This window comes from Ischnura elegans, chromosome X, assembly GCF_921293095.1.
Source record: "Ischnura elegans chromosome X, ioIscEleg1.1, whole genome shotgun sequence".
Lineage (NCBI taxonomy): Eukaryota > Metazoa > Arthropoda > Insecta > Odonata > Coenagrionidae > Ischnura > Ischnura elegans.
The window spans coordinates 4,939,311-4,953,372 of record NC_060259.1 but is presented as its reverse complement, the minus strand read 5'-3'; the positions used below and the strand labels follow the sequence as shown (position 1 = coordinate 4,953,372).

The window sequence follows — 14,062 nt, the reverse complement described above, 5'->3', positions numbered from 1 at the left end:
GTCTGACTTTAACAACTTCTTCTATTATTTTAGCAAATACAGATGGTAAGGATATTGGTCTGTAATCATTTACGTTCATTTTATCACCTTTTTTAAAAATTGGTATCACTATTGCAGTTTTTAATTGTTTAGGAAATATTCCAGTATACATACTTAGATTAACAATATGGGCAAGGACCTCCGAAATATTTGCATTTACTGCTTTAATACCTTGTGCAGAAATATTATCAACACCTATAGATTTTTTAGACTTTAATTCCTTAGTAATGCTGCTTATTTCTTTCGCATCAGTAGGAACAAAAAACAGTGAGTCAATTGAATCGGAGGTTGGGAACATTTCTTTGTATTTATTCGTATTACCGTATTTCCCGGCCTATAAGACGCACCGGCGCATAAGACGCACCTGGATTTTTCAGGTTAGAATTTACGAAAAAAACTAAAATACTTGGATAATACAAAAAAGAATTTTAATGATAAAATTTTACATAAAAACGGAACTTTAATATTAAAAAATTTTAAAATTATTAATGAGCAAATAAATCAGAGTTTATTCATCATAGAACCCCAGAAATTCCTCATCACTGCTGCTAAAATCATTCGCGTAGATATTTTCTCGGGAGTCGTCACTTTCCTCATACAAAATGTCATCTTCACTTCCATCTAGCGCATTGCTGATTCCACACTTTTTGAAAGACTTTATGATAGTCTCAGTTTTTACTTTCTGCCAGGACTTTTTCACCCACTCACAAATGGTAGAAATTGACGGCCGTTTCATTCTTCCGGCCGGTGTGAAATCATGAGTTGGTGCCTCAATCCACTTTATCCATTCTTCACGCATAAATCCCTTGAATGGTTTATTGATTGAAACATCCAAAGGCTGCAGTTGAGAAGTTAATCCACCAGGAATCACAGCAAGATGCGTCTTCAGTTCTGTAGCAAGGATTTTTGCGGACTCCGTTATATGGGCCTTAAACTGATCACACACTAACAAAGACGATTTCTTCAGAAGTCCACCTGGACGCCGGGACCACACCCTCTGCAAACACAGTTTCATACCCTCTCCATCCATCCATCCCTTAGGATGAACATGAATATAAATTCCATGTGGAATTGTACACTTAAGCAGCGTTTTTCGTTTAAAGATCAACAAAGGAGGGAGTTTTGAACCATCAGCACAACACGCAAGGACAACAGTATAGCGTGTTTTTTCGTTACCGGAAGTCTTTATCGTAACTGTCTTTGCACCTTTAACGTCCACAGTTCTATTTGATGGCACATCAAATGTCAAGGGAACCTCATCCATATTTCCTATCTGTCCTATTTCAAAACACTTCATTTTTCTCAGGTTAAGTACGTATTTGTGGAATTCGATAATTTTTCTTTCATAATCGGGTGGCAGTTTTTGTGCTATTGTGGTTTTAGTACGCATGCACAGACCATTTCTCTTCATAAATCTTTCACACCACGACGTTGTCCCAGAAAAATCGGCAATAGACATATCTATCGCCAACTTTCTCGCTTCCATTAAAATCATTTTTGTTGAAACAGTGATCCCGTTCTTCCTGTGATTTATTATCCAGGTCTTAACGTGCTCCTCAAGCTTTGGCCATTTCGGAGAACATGAACGTAAAGTTTTCTTACTCTTATTTGCATTCATTAAATCTACCTTCTGCATCCGCCATTCTCGTATCATCTTCTCGGTTGGAGGAGGGCCGAAACGCCTTGCAGCTGCCCGGTTGCCGTGTTCCGAAGCATATTTCACGACTTCAAGTTTAAACGCAATACTGTACGACAATCTTCTCTCTTTAGATCCCATTAGGTTATTCCAATTTTGACTTTTTATACAGAAATTACCAAGTTTCTGTGCTTAGAAGCACATGTGCAGACTAAATAGAAAGATACGTATTACGCCTGAACTGACTGAACACCGAGCTCATACTTTGTTACCTAAGGTTGAGTGCCGGTGGTGCCGGTAGACTCGTGAGTTTATCGTGAGAGATACAATGTATTAGCATATAGATGACATCTCCTTTAGCTCAATGTATGTAAGTGTTGCAGCAGCACCCATTGCAAGATTAAACTAAACATGCTACATTGTATGCATTTCTGATTTATCCGGGAATTTTTTTTAAAGGAGTTAGACATCGACGTATTAAAACTTTATTTCTAACAACCTGCTCAAAAGAGTGCTATTATCAAAATTTTTAATGAATTGAACTATTTTCAATGCCTGATACACTAAAAAATACTTAATGGTAATTATTTATCCTGTCAAAACGGTTGCTTACTGTAGGACGAAGTTATACCCGTGATAACCGTATACCATCGGCGCATAAGACGCAGGCAAATTTTACAGCACATTTAGGAGAAAAAAAAGTGCGTCTTATCGGCCGGGAAATACGGTACTTTCAAAATAATTGTTCTGGGTCAATGCTTGTATTACTTTACCATAATGTGAGCTAAATTTGTTTACAATGTCCTGGCACACTGTGACAACGATACCATTACTAGTTCTAATTTTTACATAATTCTCATTTCCTTGCTTTCCTCCCGTGAGTGAATCTAAAATACGCCATTGAGCAGCTGTATTATTGACATTACTATCAAAAAGGTCACTGTAATATTTTTCTTTGTGCTTTTTAATATCATATCCTAATCTTTGTTTGTACGATTCATAGTACCTATTTAGCTTTTCATTTTCAGGGTGTTTCCTCATTTTTTTATACAGAAAATTTCGCCTAGAAATTCTCCCGCACAAAGGTACTTAACTTAATTTTACTTAATTCTAGCAAAATATTTATATAGATTATTCAGTCTGTCCGTAACAATACAATGCGAGCTAATGGCTAATTTACTACGAAGTATATAGTATATCGCATAACTTAAATTAGGTTTATAATCTGATAATATACAACAAATTACGGAATGAATCTATAACACTTTCCTTAGAATTAATGCTGACGAATATAATTCAACAATAACGGCCGTCTCCTCTTCGAATGCTTTATTCTCTGTTTTCTTTCCTCCTATCCCACTTCGTTGCTGCTTCGCCTTCTTCTTTTTCTAACCAGCTTTTAACCAACTTGCGTTCACACACGCATTAACTACCGCCAACCATGGTCGGAAAACCGTGGTCAGAATCCCAACCACGGTTAACGGTAACTTGCGTTCACACCTCGTTTTGTAACCATGGTCGGAGCTAACCGGCGTAAAAAAGCGTAGTGTGAATGGGGCATTAGACTGGCTAAAAATCTACAAATGAACCTTTGATCCCCAAAAGTTTTGCTCCCAGCATGCATTTTTTCAGTAAACGTTTTAGAATTTTGTCTCTGTAAACTTATGAATGGTGATTTAGGTCAACCTGATTTTTTTGTGGGTTGAATAGTATTTTGAATTATTTAATGTTAAATTACCCTGTCATTTATGGCCTAGAGTTTCCAGTAACAATGTTTGATATCTCCTAGGCCTATTAGAAGCTGGAGTGTAGCTCTTAAACTTCCTCCGAAATTGGGTCCAACTTTTTTCCTGAGTCTGTGATGGCTGTGGAAGTGGGCCAACTGGAGGGTAAAGTGAGTTTCTCGGATGCGTAGTGATCAGATTTGGCGACTTGGTCAGAGCTGAATGGTTTTTAATTTGGATTGTGCAGTTGTAATTTTCTTTTATTCTTCATGTACAATTTGAATATGGGATATTTCCATCCATATATTTCCCAGTGCTGTGCTTGCCAGTCCACCATATATTCCGTAATGTCTCATTTTTACGTTCTTGAGATTTCATGCTTTCATAGGTATGGGAACTGTGTCGCTCAGGAAATAACTGTTCAAAATTTGATGGAAGTGAAGTTTAATCTGCCGAATCCAAATGGTTCAAAATGAACGATTTATGTGGAAGATTGGAATTGGCTAAATCCAAGTCGTTCTAAATGAGCAATCTACCCATGAAAGTCGGTGAATTAGACTATGACTAATCGTAATACATATGGTGAAGAGTTCATAATTAGCAATAAATTATGAACTCTTCGCCATAATTAGTATTCATTTGAATGAATTTGAATTGTAGGTATGTGCGGTATGTAGTTAAGTGTAATGAAAGAAAATATACACTGAACATACTTCTATGATAAAATCTTCTTCACGGAGTAATCAATACTAAAAGTATTCTGACAACATCAGTGAAATGAAAATTCTTGAGATACAGAAATATTTTTCCCTACTAAAGACGAAAATATGCGTCTGGATCTCTATTTCTTGACCCAGGAGACGAAAGCCGTATATTTTTGTTGGAGATTTTCCTACGCAGGTGAACAAATGCCGAATATATACGTTTCCCAGCTCTCCCCTTTTTATGACAGTCGTGGGTGTATGATGTCTTTGTTTCGGGAGCCAACACTGCGGGGCTTAGGCTTTAGCCTGGAAATCCAGGAGCAGGTACCCAGACCCCTCATCTTACATTCCCCCTCCTAGCGATAAGGTCATACAATTGTTTATCCAGTCATTTTGCAAAATAAATAATTGTTCCTTTCTCAAAAAATACAAACTAAAAATGGAATTACGTATTTGTCTTTTGAGCAGATTTACAATTTTTAAACGAAATTCTACGATCAATATTAACTTATATCTGGATTTCGGGATAAACATCAGCATGGAAATTTCTGCTGCATTAAATGCATTAATATTGACTGTAGAGCTTCGTTCAAAATTTGATAATTCTCAGAATAAAACGAGGAATCCAATTCTAAGTCTGCAATTTACGCTCAAGCAACAATTATCCATACAGCTAATTCATATAAACGAAGCATGATTGACCGCGAACAACACCCACTGGGAAGGGTCGAAAAAGGTTGGTGCTGAGAGTGTGTAATTATCCGCGACACCCTACTTAAGGGATGTCCTGAGAAAATGCTCCATACGGAGAGGACGGAAGAATCTCTCTGTGCTCTGTACAGCAGTCATGTTAAGGCGAGGACTCTTCAAATAACTTCTTCATTCTTACAATAAAATTTTTTAATAAATAGAAATTCTTAATGAAATAGTTGCATTCAATGTAACGGTGAAAAAATTTCTATTATCTGACGGTTGAACCCCTTTTAAGAGTTATTTTTGTTAAGAGTAATTACATTTTACAATAAATTAATTGTGACTACTACATTTTTATAATGGTGTTGAGCCTTTACTAATTGGACTACTCTAAAAGGAAAATAGCTGTTGGTGATGTGATAATAGGTGACTTAAAACAGCTATGCTGATTTTTTGATGGTTTGGACAATATTTGGACAGTGTGAATGCTTCAGCCTTTACATGCCATCAACTGCTAGTTAAAACATTATTTGGAGCCTCTCATTGATTTTTTAAATGTCGTGCATCAATTTGTATGCTATGCATGTGGAATTAGTGGGATATATTATATTAATGTTGTCAAAGATTATTTTCCTCATGATGTTGTCTTTCTCTTGCAGTCATCAAGGTGGTGTAAGGAGTGGTCGTGTTGGCGTGTCCCTTCAATCAGCAGTTAGTGCTGCTCCGCACACCAATAGCTCTGGTTCATCATCCATTGTAGGTAGTGGCCTGGGAGTTGTCTCTCAGGTGTCTCACGGAGAAGATCGCCGTCCCTTTGCCATCTGTGTCCGCAATCTTCCTGCCAGATCTAGTGGTATGTATTCATGACTGTGACATTATTTAGGACTTATGCTGTCATCATTTCAAAGTACTGGTGTAAAAGTAAAATTTTCATGGTAACTGAAAAGATGAGTATCCAAAGTAAATTAAAATACTATTCCCTAACTACTATTTCCTTGGCATTTTATGCAAGGTAAAACACAGAATGAAAATTCAGGAGAACCTCTTTGACTGTGCGCTACAAATGATCTTACCTATAGGTTAAGCAAGAAGTGGAATCTCAATCGGTTGCTTTTATTATTGCTCTTTCCTCATTTAGTCTCACAAGATAATTTTTTCTAAGTAGTCATCCAACTTTAAACGGACAATATCCATCAATTCCACTCTAATTGGAATCCATTCTTTGAACCTGAAACACCTCTGAAGAAATGCATGTATGGAGTTTCGTGTTGTTGTTTCACTAAATTGGCTAAGGGCTCATTACCTAGTGATGCTATCATGCTAGAAGTTCAGGAAGCATTGACAATGTTCCCCCACGATTGCCCATCATATTGTCATTTTCGACATTGTAACTGTGACAGGTTTTACTGATGGACCTGTCTCAGTGCCAACAATGTACATGTTTCTTGAGTAATTTTTTTTCATTTCTCAAATATCTACTGTCTGCCTATATTCATACGTTTATATTCGCCCTAAAAGCTTGACTGAAGCTGTTTTTAATGGGTATGGGTCTTCTAAATTTTAAGTGGTATTTTTTGTGGTTAGAAAGGGGATGTTGTTGATGCAATGCTGTGCAGTTGTGGGTTCAGCGGATGCAAGTAGCTATAATCAGCCAAAGGTTTGCCAGAAGTAGAGTAAAGGCTTATAAAAATTCCTGTATTAGATTTTTTCCATCAATGGATGTGGTAATAGTTTATTAATGTATAGAATGGTAGAATGTGATCAGCATGTTCAAATTTACTTTCTTTCTTTCATGATTTGGAAGAGTTGCAAGTAGATCAGAGCATTTTTTATTGTCATTGTCATTTTTCAGCTAGATTTTAAAATGTCATTAGGGTATTTTGTAATCATAACGTTTTTACTGCTGTTTGTATCCTTCTGAACAGCATTCAGAATAAATCTTGAGTTTTGTCTGGGGTCAGGAAGTGCTTTGATGGAGGTAGAAGATATTGATATAAAATGTAATTCCTGAAAAGGACTCGGGAGTTGAACTTGGGTGAAGATGAACAATGTGATTCGAAGGCAATTGATATCAGTGGCAGGAATTTTACCAAGGACTTCAAAGGGCTTATTTCAAACAAGATGGTGGTGAGCCTCCTCCAGGCAGAGTTTCTGTGTGGTATACGGTGTCACTCTGACCCCTGCTGTTACAAACGGGACGTACGGTGTGGCAATGCTAGGGGAAGAGGACTTCTCTGGGGCTCGGAGAGGAGCAATGCGGTGGAAGTGACATTTGTATGAAAAATTCTCAGCTCCTTTGACCCAGAAACGGGTTGTAGCCATGGCAAGTGCTTGCAGTGTTCTAATTCTACGGGAACTGTTTAAAGCTGACGAATATTTCAGCAATGGTTGTTGGCAGTCGATTAAGACTAGTGGTATTCATGAATTAATCGGGGCATGCTTTTCATTAATTTATCTTATAAATGAAACAAATGAACGATTTTTTGCTCCTATATTCGCATTCTTCAGAGAACATGTTGAAGAAAACATTAATTAGCTGTGATTGCAAAAGAAATAGTCAAAAATAAGCAGACGCAGGTAATGACAAATTACATGGCAGACCATTGCAAATTACAAATGTGAGATCCCGAATCTGCCAACACACACACACACACACAAGCTACAACGGATTTAAATAATTCAGGAAAAACCCACTGACATAATAGATGCTCACACCATTAAAAATAATGGGTAATAGGCGAATACAGTCATCAAAAACTGGAAGACACTACCATTCTTTTATTCATCACGTAAAACTTACAATCACAGAGCTCATTATGATGATAACTACTATATTATCACTGATTTAGCCTCCCATTATCTCACGCAAGTGGCACAGGTAGCTTTTCTCTCTAATAGTCATTGATACTGTTGATATACACAAATAAACAAATTTCATGCGTAGCTTTGAAATACCTTGATACCTTGATCATGAAATGAAATATGTGTGAATAATTGTTAATAATTAATGTAAGCACACCACTGACAACTTTTACATTACTGTCAGACATTTATCGATAGCGTAATATCACTGTTTACAAACCAATCACAATGGAACACTGATTATTACCATTTTTGGCAGATATTTTTCAACCTTGTCAAACATTGTGCATTACAACCACTGGCACTGTGATGCAACCACAGCAGTAGATTAATGGTAGTGGTCATGGTGAAAATTACACTATTTTGGCATGAAAGATGTTCGTAGAAATTCGTTCGTAGGCATGAAGACAATTCTATAAAAGAGCTATTTTGACAACCTTTTCATTTGAATCAATCTTCAGCCATAACTTAAGATGTGCAAATGTATGGCCCCAGGGACTATGAAGGAACACGGCAAACAAGGACATGAAGAACCTAGGGTATGGTTGCCATGATTACTTGAATGAATAATTTTCATTATAATAGTAATGTATCCTAATAGTATCCATCTGCTGTTGTATCAACCTGGGATAGAATTTCTCCAGTTGATGAGGCTTCACACTACTCCTATTTGGGTAAAAATGGGAAAGTTCTCTTGCCTTGGCTCGGCATGGCAAAACGTGACTTACATGGGAGGGCTGAATTGAATGGAAGAGAATGTGGATCGATGCAGAATAAATGTTGGAATTGGTATTGGAAAACAATCAATGCCCTTATTGGCATTGCTGCACAAAATGCTTGACTCCATGTTAGAATACAAGCTCCAATGCAGCACGACTCCCAATTTCATAGAGCCGTTGTCTAGGCCTACCTCAATTGCACTGTGTCACCACTAATGCAATGTTATCCACTCTCAGTGGGAAAAATAATTAGAGAAGTGTAGATTCAATAGAATGAAGCACTAGAAGAATTTATCCAAGATGGTTAAAAATATGTTGGTGTGGAGGAAACGGCAGCCAGAGTCTTGTCCTCCCATCACACTCAAAATGTAGCTTTGGACTTGTTGGAAAACGCTTTGAAGGGTAGAATATCCCTCACACCATATCCATTCTTGTGGATCAATGATTTTTATGTGACTACAAAAGCCGTGTACCATAATTGATTTAAAAAAAAGTATTCCATCTGTTTCCATTTATTACCAAGATCACATCTGGGGGTCTATTCTCTAACTCGAAGCTCCCGTCGTGGTAGCTTCGAACTAGCTACCAGGGGGTCTATTCTCTAACTCGAAGCTCCCGTCGTGGTAGCTTCGAACTAGCTACCAGGGGGTCTATTCTCTAACTCGAAGCTCCCGTCGTGGTAGCTTCGAACTAGCTACCAGGGGGTCTATTCTCTAACTCGAAGCTCCCGTCGTGGTAGCTTCGAACTAGCTACCAGGGGGTCTATTCTCTAACTCGAAGCTCCCGTCGTGGTAGCTTCGAACTAGCTACCAGGGGGTCTATTCTCTAACTCGAAGCTCCCGTCGTGGTAGCTTCGAACTAGCTACCAGGGGGTCTATTCTCTAACTCGAAGCTCCCGTCGTGGTAGCTTCGAACTAGCTACCAGGGGGTCTATTCTCTAACTCGAAGCTCCCGTCGTGGTAGCTTCGAACTAGCTACCAGAATTGGCTACCAACCTTATTCTCTAACAGGGAGTAGCTTTCTCAGACCGAGAATTTCTGGTAGCTTTCTCAGACCGGATATGGGGTATGAGAAATATTTCGTGCGAACTCAGATTTTACTCTTAGAACCAATGAAATCGCTCGTTTCATTTCGTAACCTGCGGGAAAATCATAATGTAGTCGTTCTCGGCTGACTTTTTCTTCTAGTTGAAATTAATGTGCTTTGTAAATTACGAAATGCTGAGTGCCTTCAGCTTTCATAATAATAGAAATACGAATAATAATAGAAATGCGTAGAAATAATTATATTTGGCTAAGCGGCTTTTATATCAATTCAATAGTTTCGATCGATGCAGCAGTTTATGTCACGATTGATAATCATGTAGGCCATGTAAATATAATGAAGAGAAAATGTTAGTAAACTACCAACACATTAAACCAATGCTATCACATTGTCGTTCTAATTCCCGAGAACTTTACACTCAGCGCTCCTTATGCTTTTGCCTGTTTGATGCAAAAATTTTGATGACCAACTGTTTCTGTGCAGAGATTGTTCCTTCTTGCACTGCGAGAGAATATCGCAATAACATGTGCATACGATAAGTGTATATTATTTCGGGAATATCTTCAACAAAGTTAATGAGAAGGTGGAGAAAATTATGTTTGAAAGTTACGTCATTTCACTCAGATTGGCCTAAGCAATCATTTTAGGCTCACAATATGCTTCAAACGATATTTACACAAAACTCTACTGTCGTGCCGTTCTCACGACGGCTAAATTAATATTTAAATGGTTTTATGAATCAGTATTATATGCCAACCGCCAAGCTTGCACTGTTGCAAGCGAGGGCGATTCATTAGAACTTGACCATCATTATGAAAAAACAACCTATTAAACGTAGTTCCTTCTCCCAATATTAAAGTCATATTATATTATTGTTTTTGTGATGACTTCCTCCGTGGGCTTCTGGAATATCCATGGCTACACTTTCTCAAAATTCAAAACAAATACACCAACTTAACTACCGGCACTGAAATTAAATGCGTATATACGGCCAAAGACACACAAATGAAAGCAGAATGATATCATGAACACATTTATTCATTGGAAGAGCAAAAAATTTTTTAATAACTATCATGAAACACCTTACATTGCATTATAACACAATAATATATCCACCTCTCTCCGGTCTGCATCTATGTAACACTAAACTCTCTTCACACAATCACTTCACAACAAAGATCGTTGCTAATAATGCACGGTAAAGTTAATCATAAATGTATAAACACTTGCAAAAATAAGACATCCATCTCTGTGCAGTGGATACATTGGCATTGGTAATGATTTCAACGCATCAATTTGTACCGTCACTACAAGTCTCTCGCAACATCAATAATAATCACTGTTTTCGGGGTTTTTCTTCTCACTAGTAATGACTTCATGCAAAATAAGATTTCACGTGATATAAAATGATTGAAAGCAACATTTATCTTCTCCAAATAATGAAATCAACTAGTTAACGCGATCGATAGTTCACTCCGAAACATATATGTTTAGACACGAAATTTGTCACTCATGCCCACTACTTTGTTAAGAATACAATAATTGAAGGCTTCAAACAATTTACGCAGCATTCCCGACCTCATTAAAGAAAATAATTACGCAAAACAACAAAAATAGTCAACACTTTTCTTGTTTACCACTCAATCGCTAGCCGTGTCAAGAAAGACTGATGGGATAGAACAAAAGATTAGCGACACGCGCCACTTGGTTCACGGCGGTTCATAGGAATTCCCATGGCCCTATGGGAATTCCCTATGTATTTTGATGGTAGCTAGCTGAAGCGCGGGGTTCGAGGGCGCGCTTCGCGAAGCTACCGTGGTAGCTAGTTTGAAGCTACGGAAGTAGCTTCAAATCCCATAGAGAATAAGGGTTGGAGCCTAATAAGCTACCGGTAGCTTCTGCAAGCTCCCATCGCCGGAGCTTCAGCGTTAGAGAATACAAGTGGGAGCAAGTAGCTTAATTAAGCATCTTTCCACCAGAAAGCTACCGCGCTTCGAGTTAGAGAATAGACCCCCTGAACACGAAAAATTCTTTCATTCATTATAAATAATACTTAAACATTATCAATCCTTTTATTCCTTTTAAGTAAAGATCCCTTTTTCAAAACGTCACAGTAAAATATTATCTACCAAAATTTTTTTATGTAAACCAAGTGTAAAGTACTCAAAAATTATCATCTACATGTATAAATGGAATGGCCTATTCTGGGCCTCAGGTGTGTACCCTTCAATAACTTACATATTCTTGTAAAATTACTTCAAATGATGAAAATGCTAGATTACTACAAAAGAAGGGCAAACAAATGACATCAGGTTTTCTGGGGTTCCATTCACTCCTCATGCACCATCTTGAAAGTGAAATGGTATTGTTTAAAATTTTACTGTCAAAGTTACCTTGAACGTGCGACTTAAATGTCACTCTTTGTAAAACTATTGCTTGCATTTTCGAAATTTGCGAGGTTAGTGAAATATTGCAGTTTTTCAGATGGCTAATGCTTCTTTTAATTACAGATAATTGTTTAAATTTCATCTAATGACATTTGTGTAATGATGGGAAGACATTTTGCCTGTTCCATAAGTCTCAATGTTTCATTTATCCTCAGATACAAGCCTTAAGGATGGATTATTTCATGAATATAAAAAGCATGGTAAAGTCACGTGGGTGAAGGTTGTGGGCACAGGTGGAGACCGGTATGCAGTGGTTTGTTTCAAGAAGCCTGAAGATGTTGAGAAAGCATTGGAAGTTTCAAGAGACAAATTGTTTTTTGGGTGCAAAATAGACGTTGCTCCTTACGAAGGATTTGATGTGGATGACAATGAGTTTCGGTAAATAAATTATCTATGCTCTACTTATTTTTACATCTCTTGGAAATTATTATTATTGACCACGAAATATATTTTCAAAATTTTAATCTGAACTTTTATTTTCAGGCCCTATGAAGCAGAGCTGGATGAATTTCACCCCAAAGCGACAAGGACTTTGTTTATTGGCAATTTAGAGAAAGAAATTACTGCCTCTGAATTGAGAAAGCATTTTGAACAATTTGGTGAAATAATTGAAATTGACATTAAAAAGCAGGGTTCAGTTTCATCTTATGCATTTTGCCAGTATGCAGATATAGGGAGTGTGGTGAAGGCTATGCGAACAATGGACGGGGAGCACTTGGGCAACAACAGGATAAAGCTTGGATTTGGCAAGTCCATGCCAACCAACTGTGTGTGGGTGGATGGCATTTCAGGTTAGCCTCAAATGGAAGTGTTTTTTGAGAGTTCAACCCTTTTACATTTCGGCTTTCGGATGTACGAAGACTGCCAAGGCTATTTTCTGGAATTTGCAACATTTCAGATTTTAACATTTTTTAGCTACATACTTCATTTTATTTAATACATCTAGATTTTTTCCCAATACGTAAGATACATATATATCTTATAACCATAGATAGATTATGGGGGTCTACTAAAATTACAGCCGTTGAAAAGGTCACAATCATGAAAAAAAAGTTTTCGTGATTGTGACCTGGCAGTTTTTGCTCAACCAGCGAGGGCCGATTTAAGCCTGGTGGCAGTGAAAGGGTTAATTTCTTATTATCTTGATTTCGTCATGAGTTAAAAGATTCATGGTGTGGTTCTTTATGGTTACTGATGGAAACCATTTCATTTGCAGATTCTGTTTCAGAAAAGTATTTAAACGTTCAGTTTCATCAATTTGGGCCCATATCCCACATCGCTGTTGATCGGGAACGAGGACATGCACTTGTGTTTTTTGAACAGGTGAGTCATCTTCATATGTTATGTTACGTTAGGGAAATATTTGTGCATTGCTTCCTGGTGACTGATGATCCTTTTTCTTACCCTTATCTGCTGAAGGCACTCAATTGGTGCAATTGGACTTCGGATTCATTTGATCACATTTCTGGTGACATCTTTACTCAAGTAGATCACACAAAGCATTATTTATAATTTCCTTTTAGTTTTGAGTTAAATGAGTAACTTTTCAGTCATTAGTTTTGTTTCAACTTGCTTTTCTCTCACTTATTGACCTGATCATTGCACAAAATGTATTGAAACCAGTCATGAAGGAGAATTGTCAGTACTGTATATTGTCATGTGTATGATCTCTCACTCACACCCCATGTCAATAGCATATCCATTTTATTTTGAAGTTCATTTAGGAAAAAATTAATATCGTAAAACTTGGCCCAAGATAATGTGTATTATTAAATGGGAAGAAATGACAGAAATAGTATTATCATAAGGGAACGGTATTCTCCTCTTTCGCAAGAAACTACAAACTTGCTTTTTGAATTGGTGGCCACCAATCTCAGCAACTTGCGTGCACACTATATATTTGCACAAAATGAACAGCATCAATTGTGACAGTGGCAGGTGGGCCCACCTCTCGGAGCTGCAGCTGACGGGGAAAGATTTAGGAAAGTTGTAACAGGAGGCAGCTGCACTTTTCCACAGTTAATTGTATGATGCATTTAAATAATTGGGGAAAAGTGGAACTTCCTTGTATTTCAATATGTCGAACTCTCACTATATTCTTCCACCAGAACCGGTAGACTTTTTATTAAGGAGAGTAACTGCTTAGCTGGAGATTTTTCATTGCATCACTTTTATGTGTCATTCCTGTAGGTAC

At 37.5% G+C, this 14,062-nt stretch overlaps 1 protein-coding gene across 4 annotated transcripts in view; it reads left to right on the top strand.

The window, feature by feature from the left end:
* LOC124170950 (protein split ends) overlaps positions 1-14,062 on the top strand; it is a 138,429-nt gene that overhangs the window by 15,054 nt on the left and 109,313 nt on the right. For all 4 annotated transcript variants that reach the window (XM_046550034.1, XM_046550036.1, XM_046550035.1 and 1 more), the window contains exons 2-5: positions 5,456-5,649; positions 12,024-12,246; positions 12,352-12,659; positions 13,085-13,191. In XM_046550034.1, the coding sequence (XP_046405990.1) occupies positions 5,456-5,649; positions 12,024-12,246; positions 12,352-12,659; positions 13,085-13,191 (832 nt within the window). The remainder of the gene's footprint in view (positions 1-5,455; positions 5,650-12,023; positions 12,247-12,351; positions 12,660-13,084; positions 13,192-14,062) is intronic.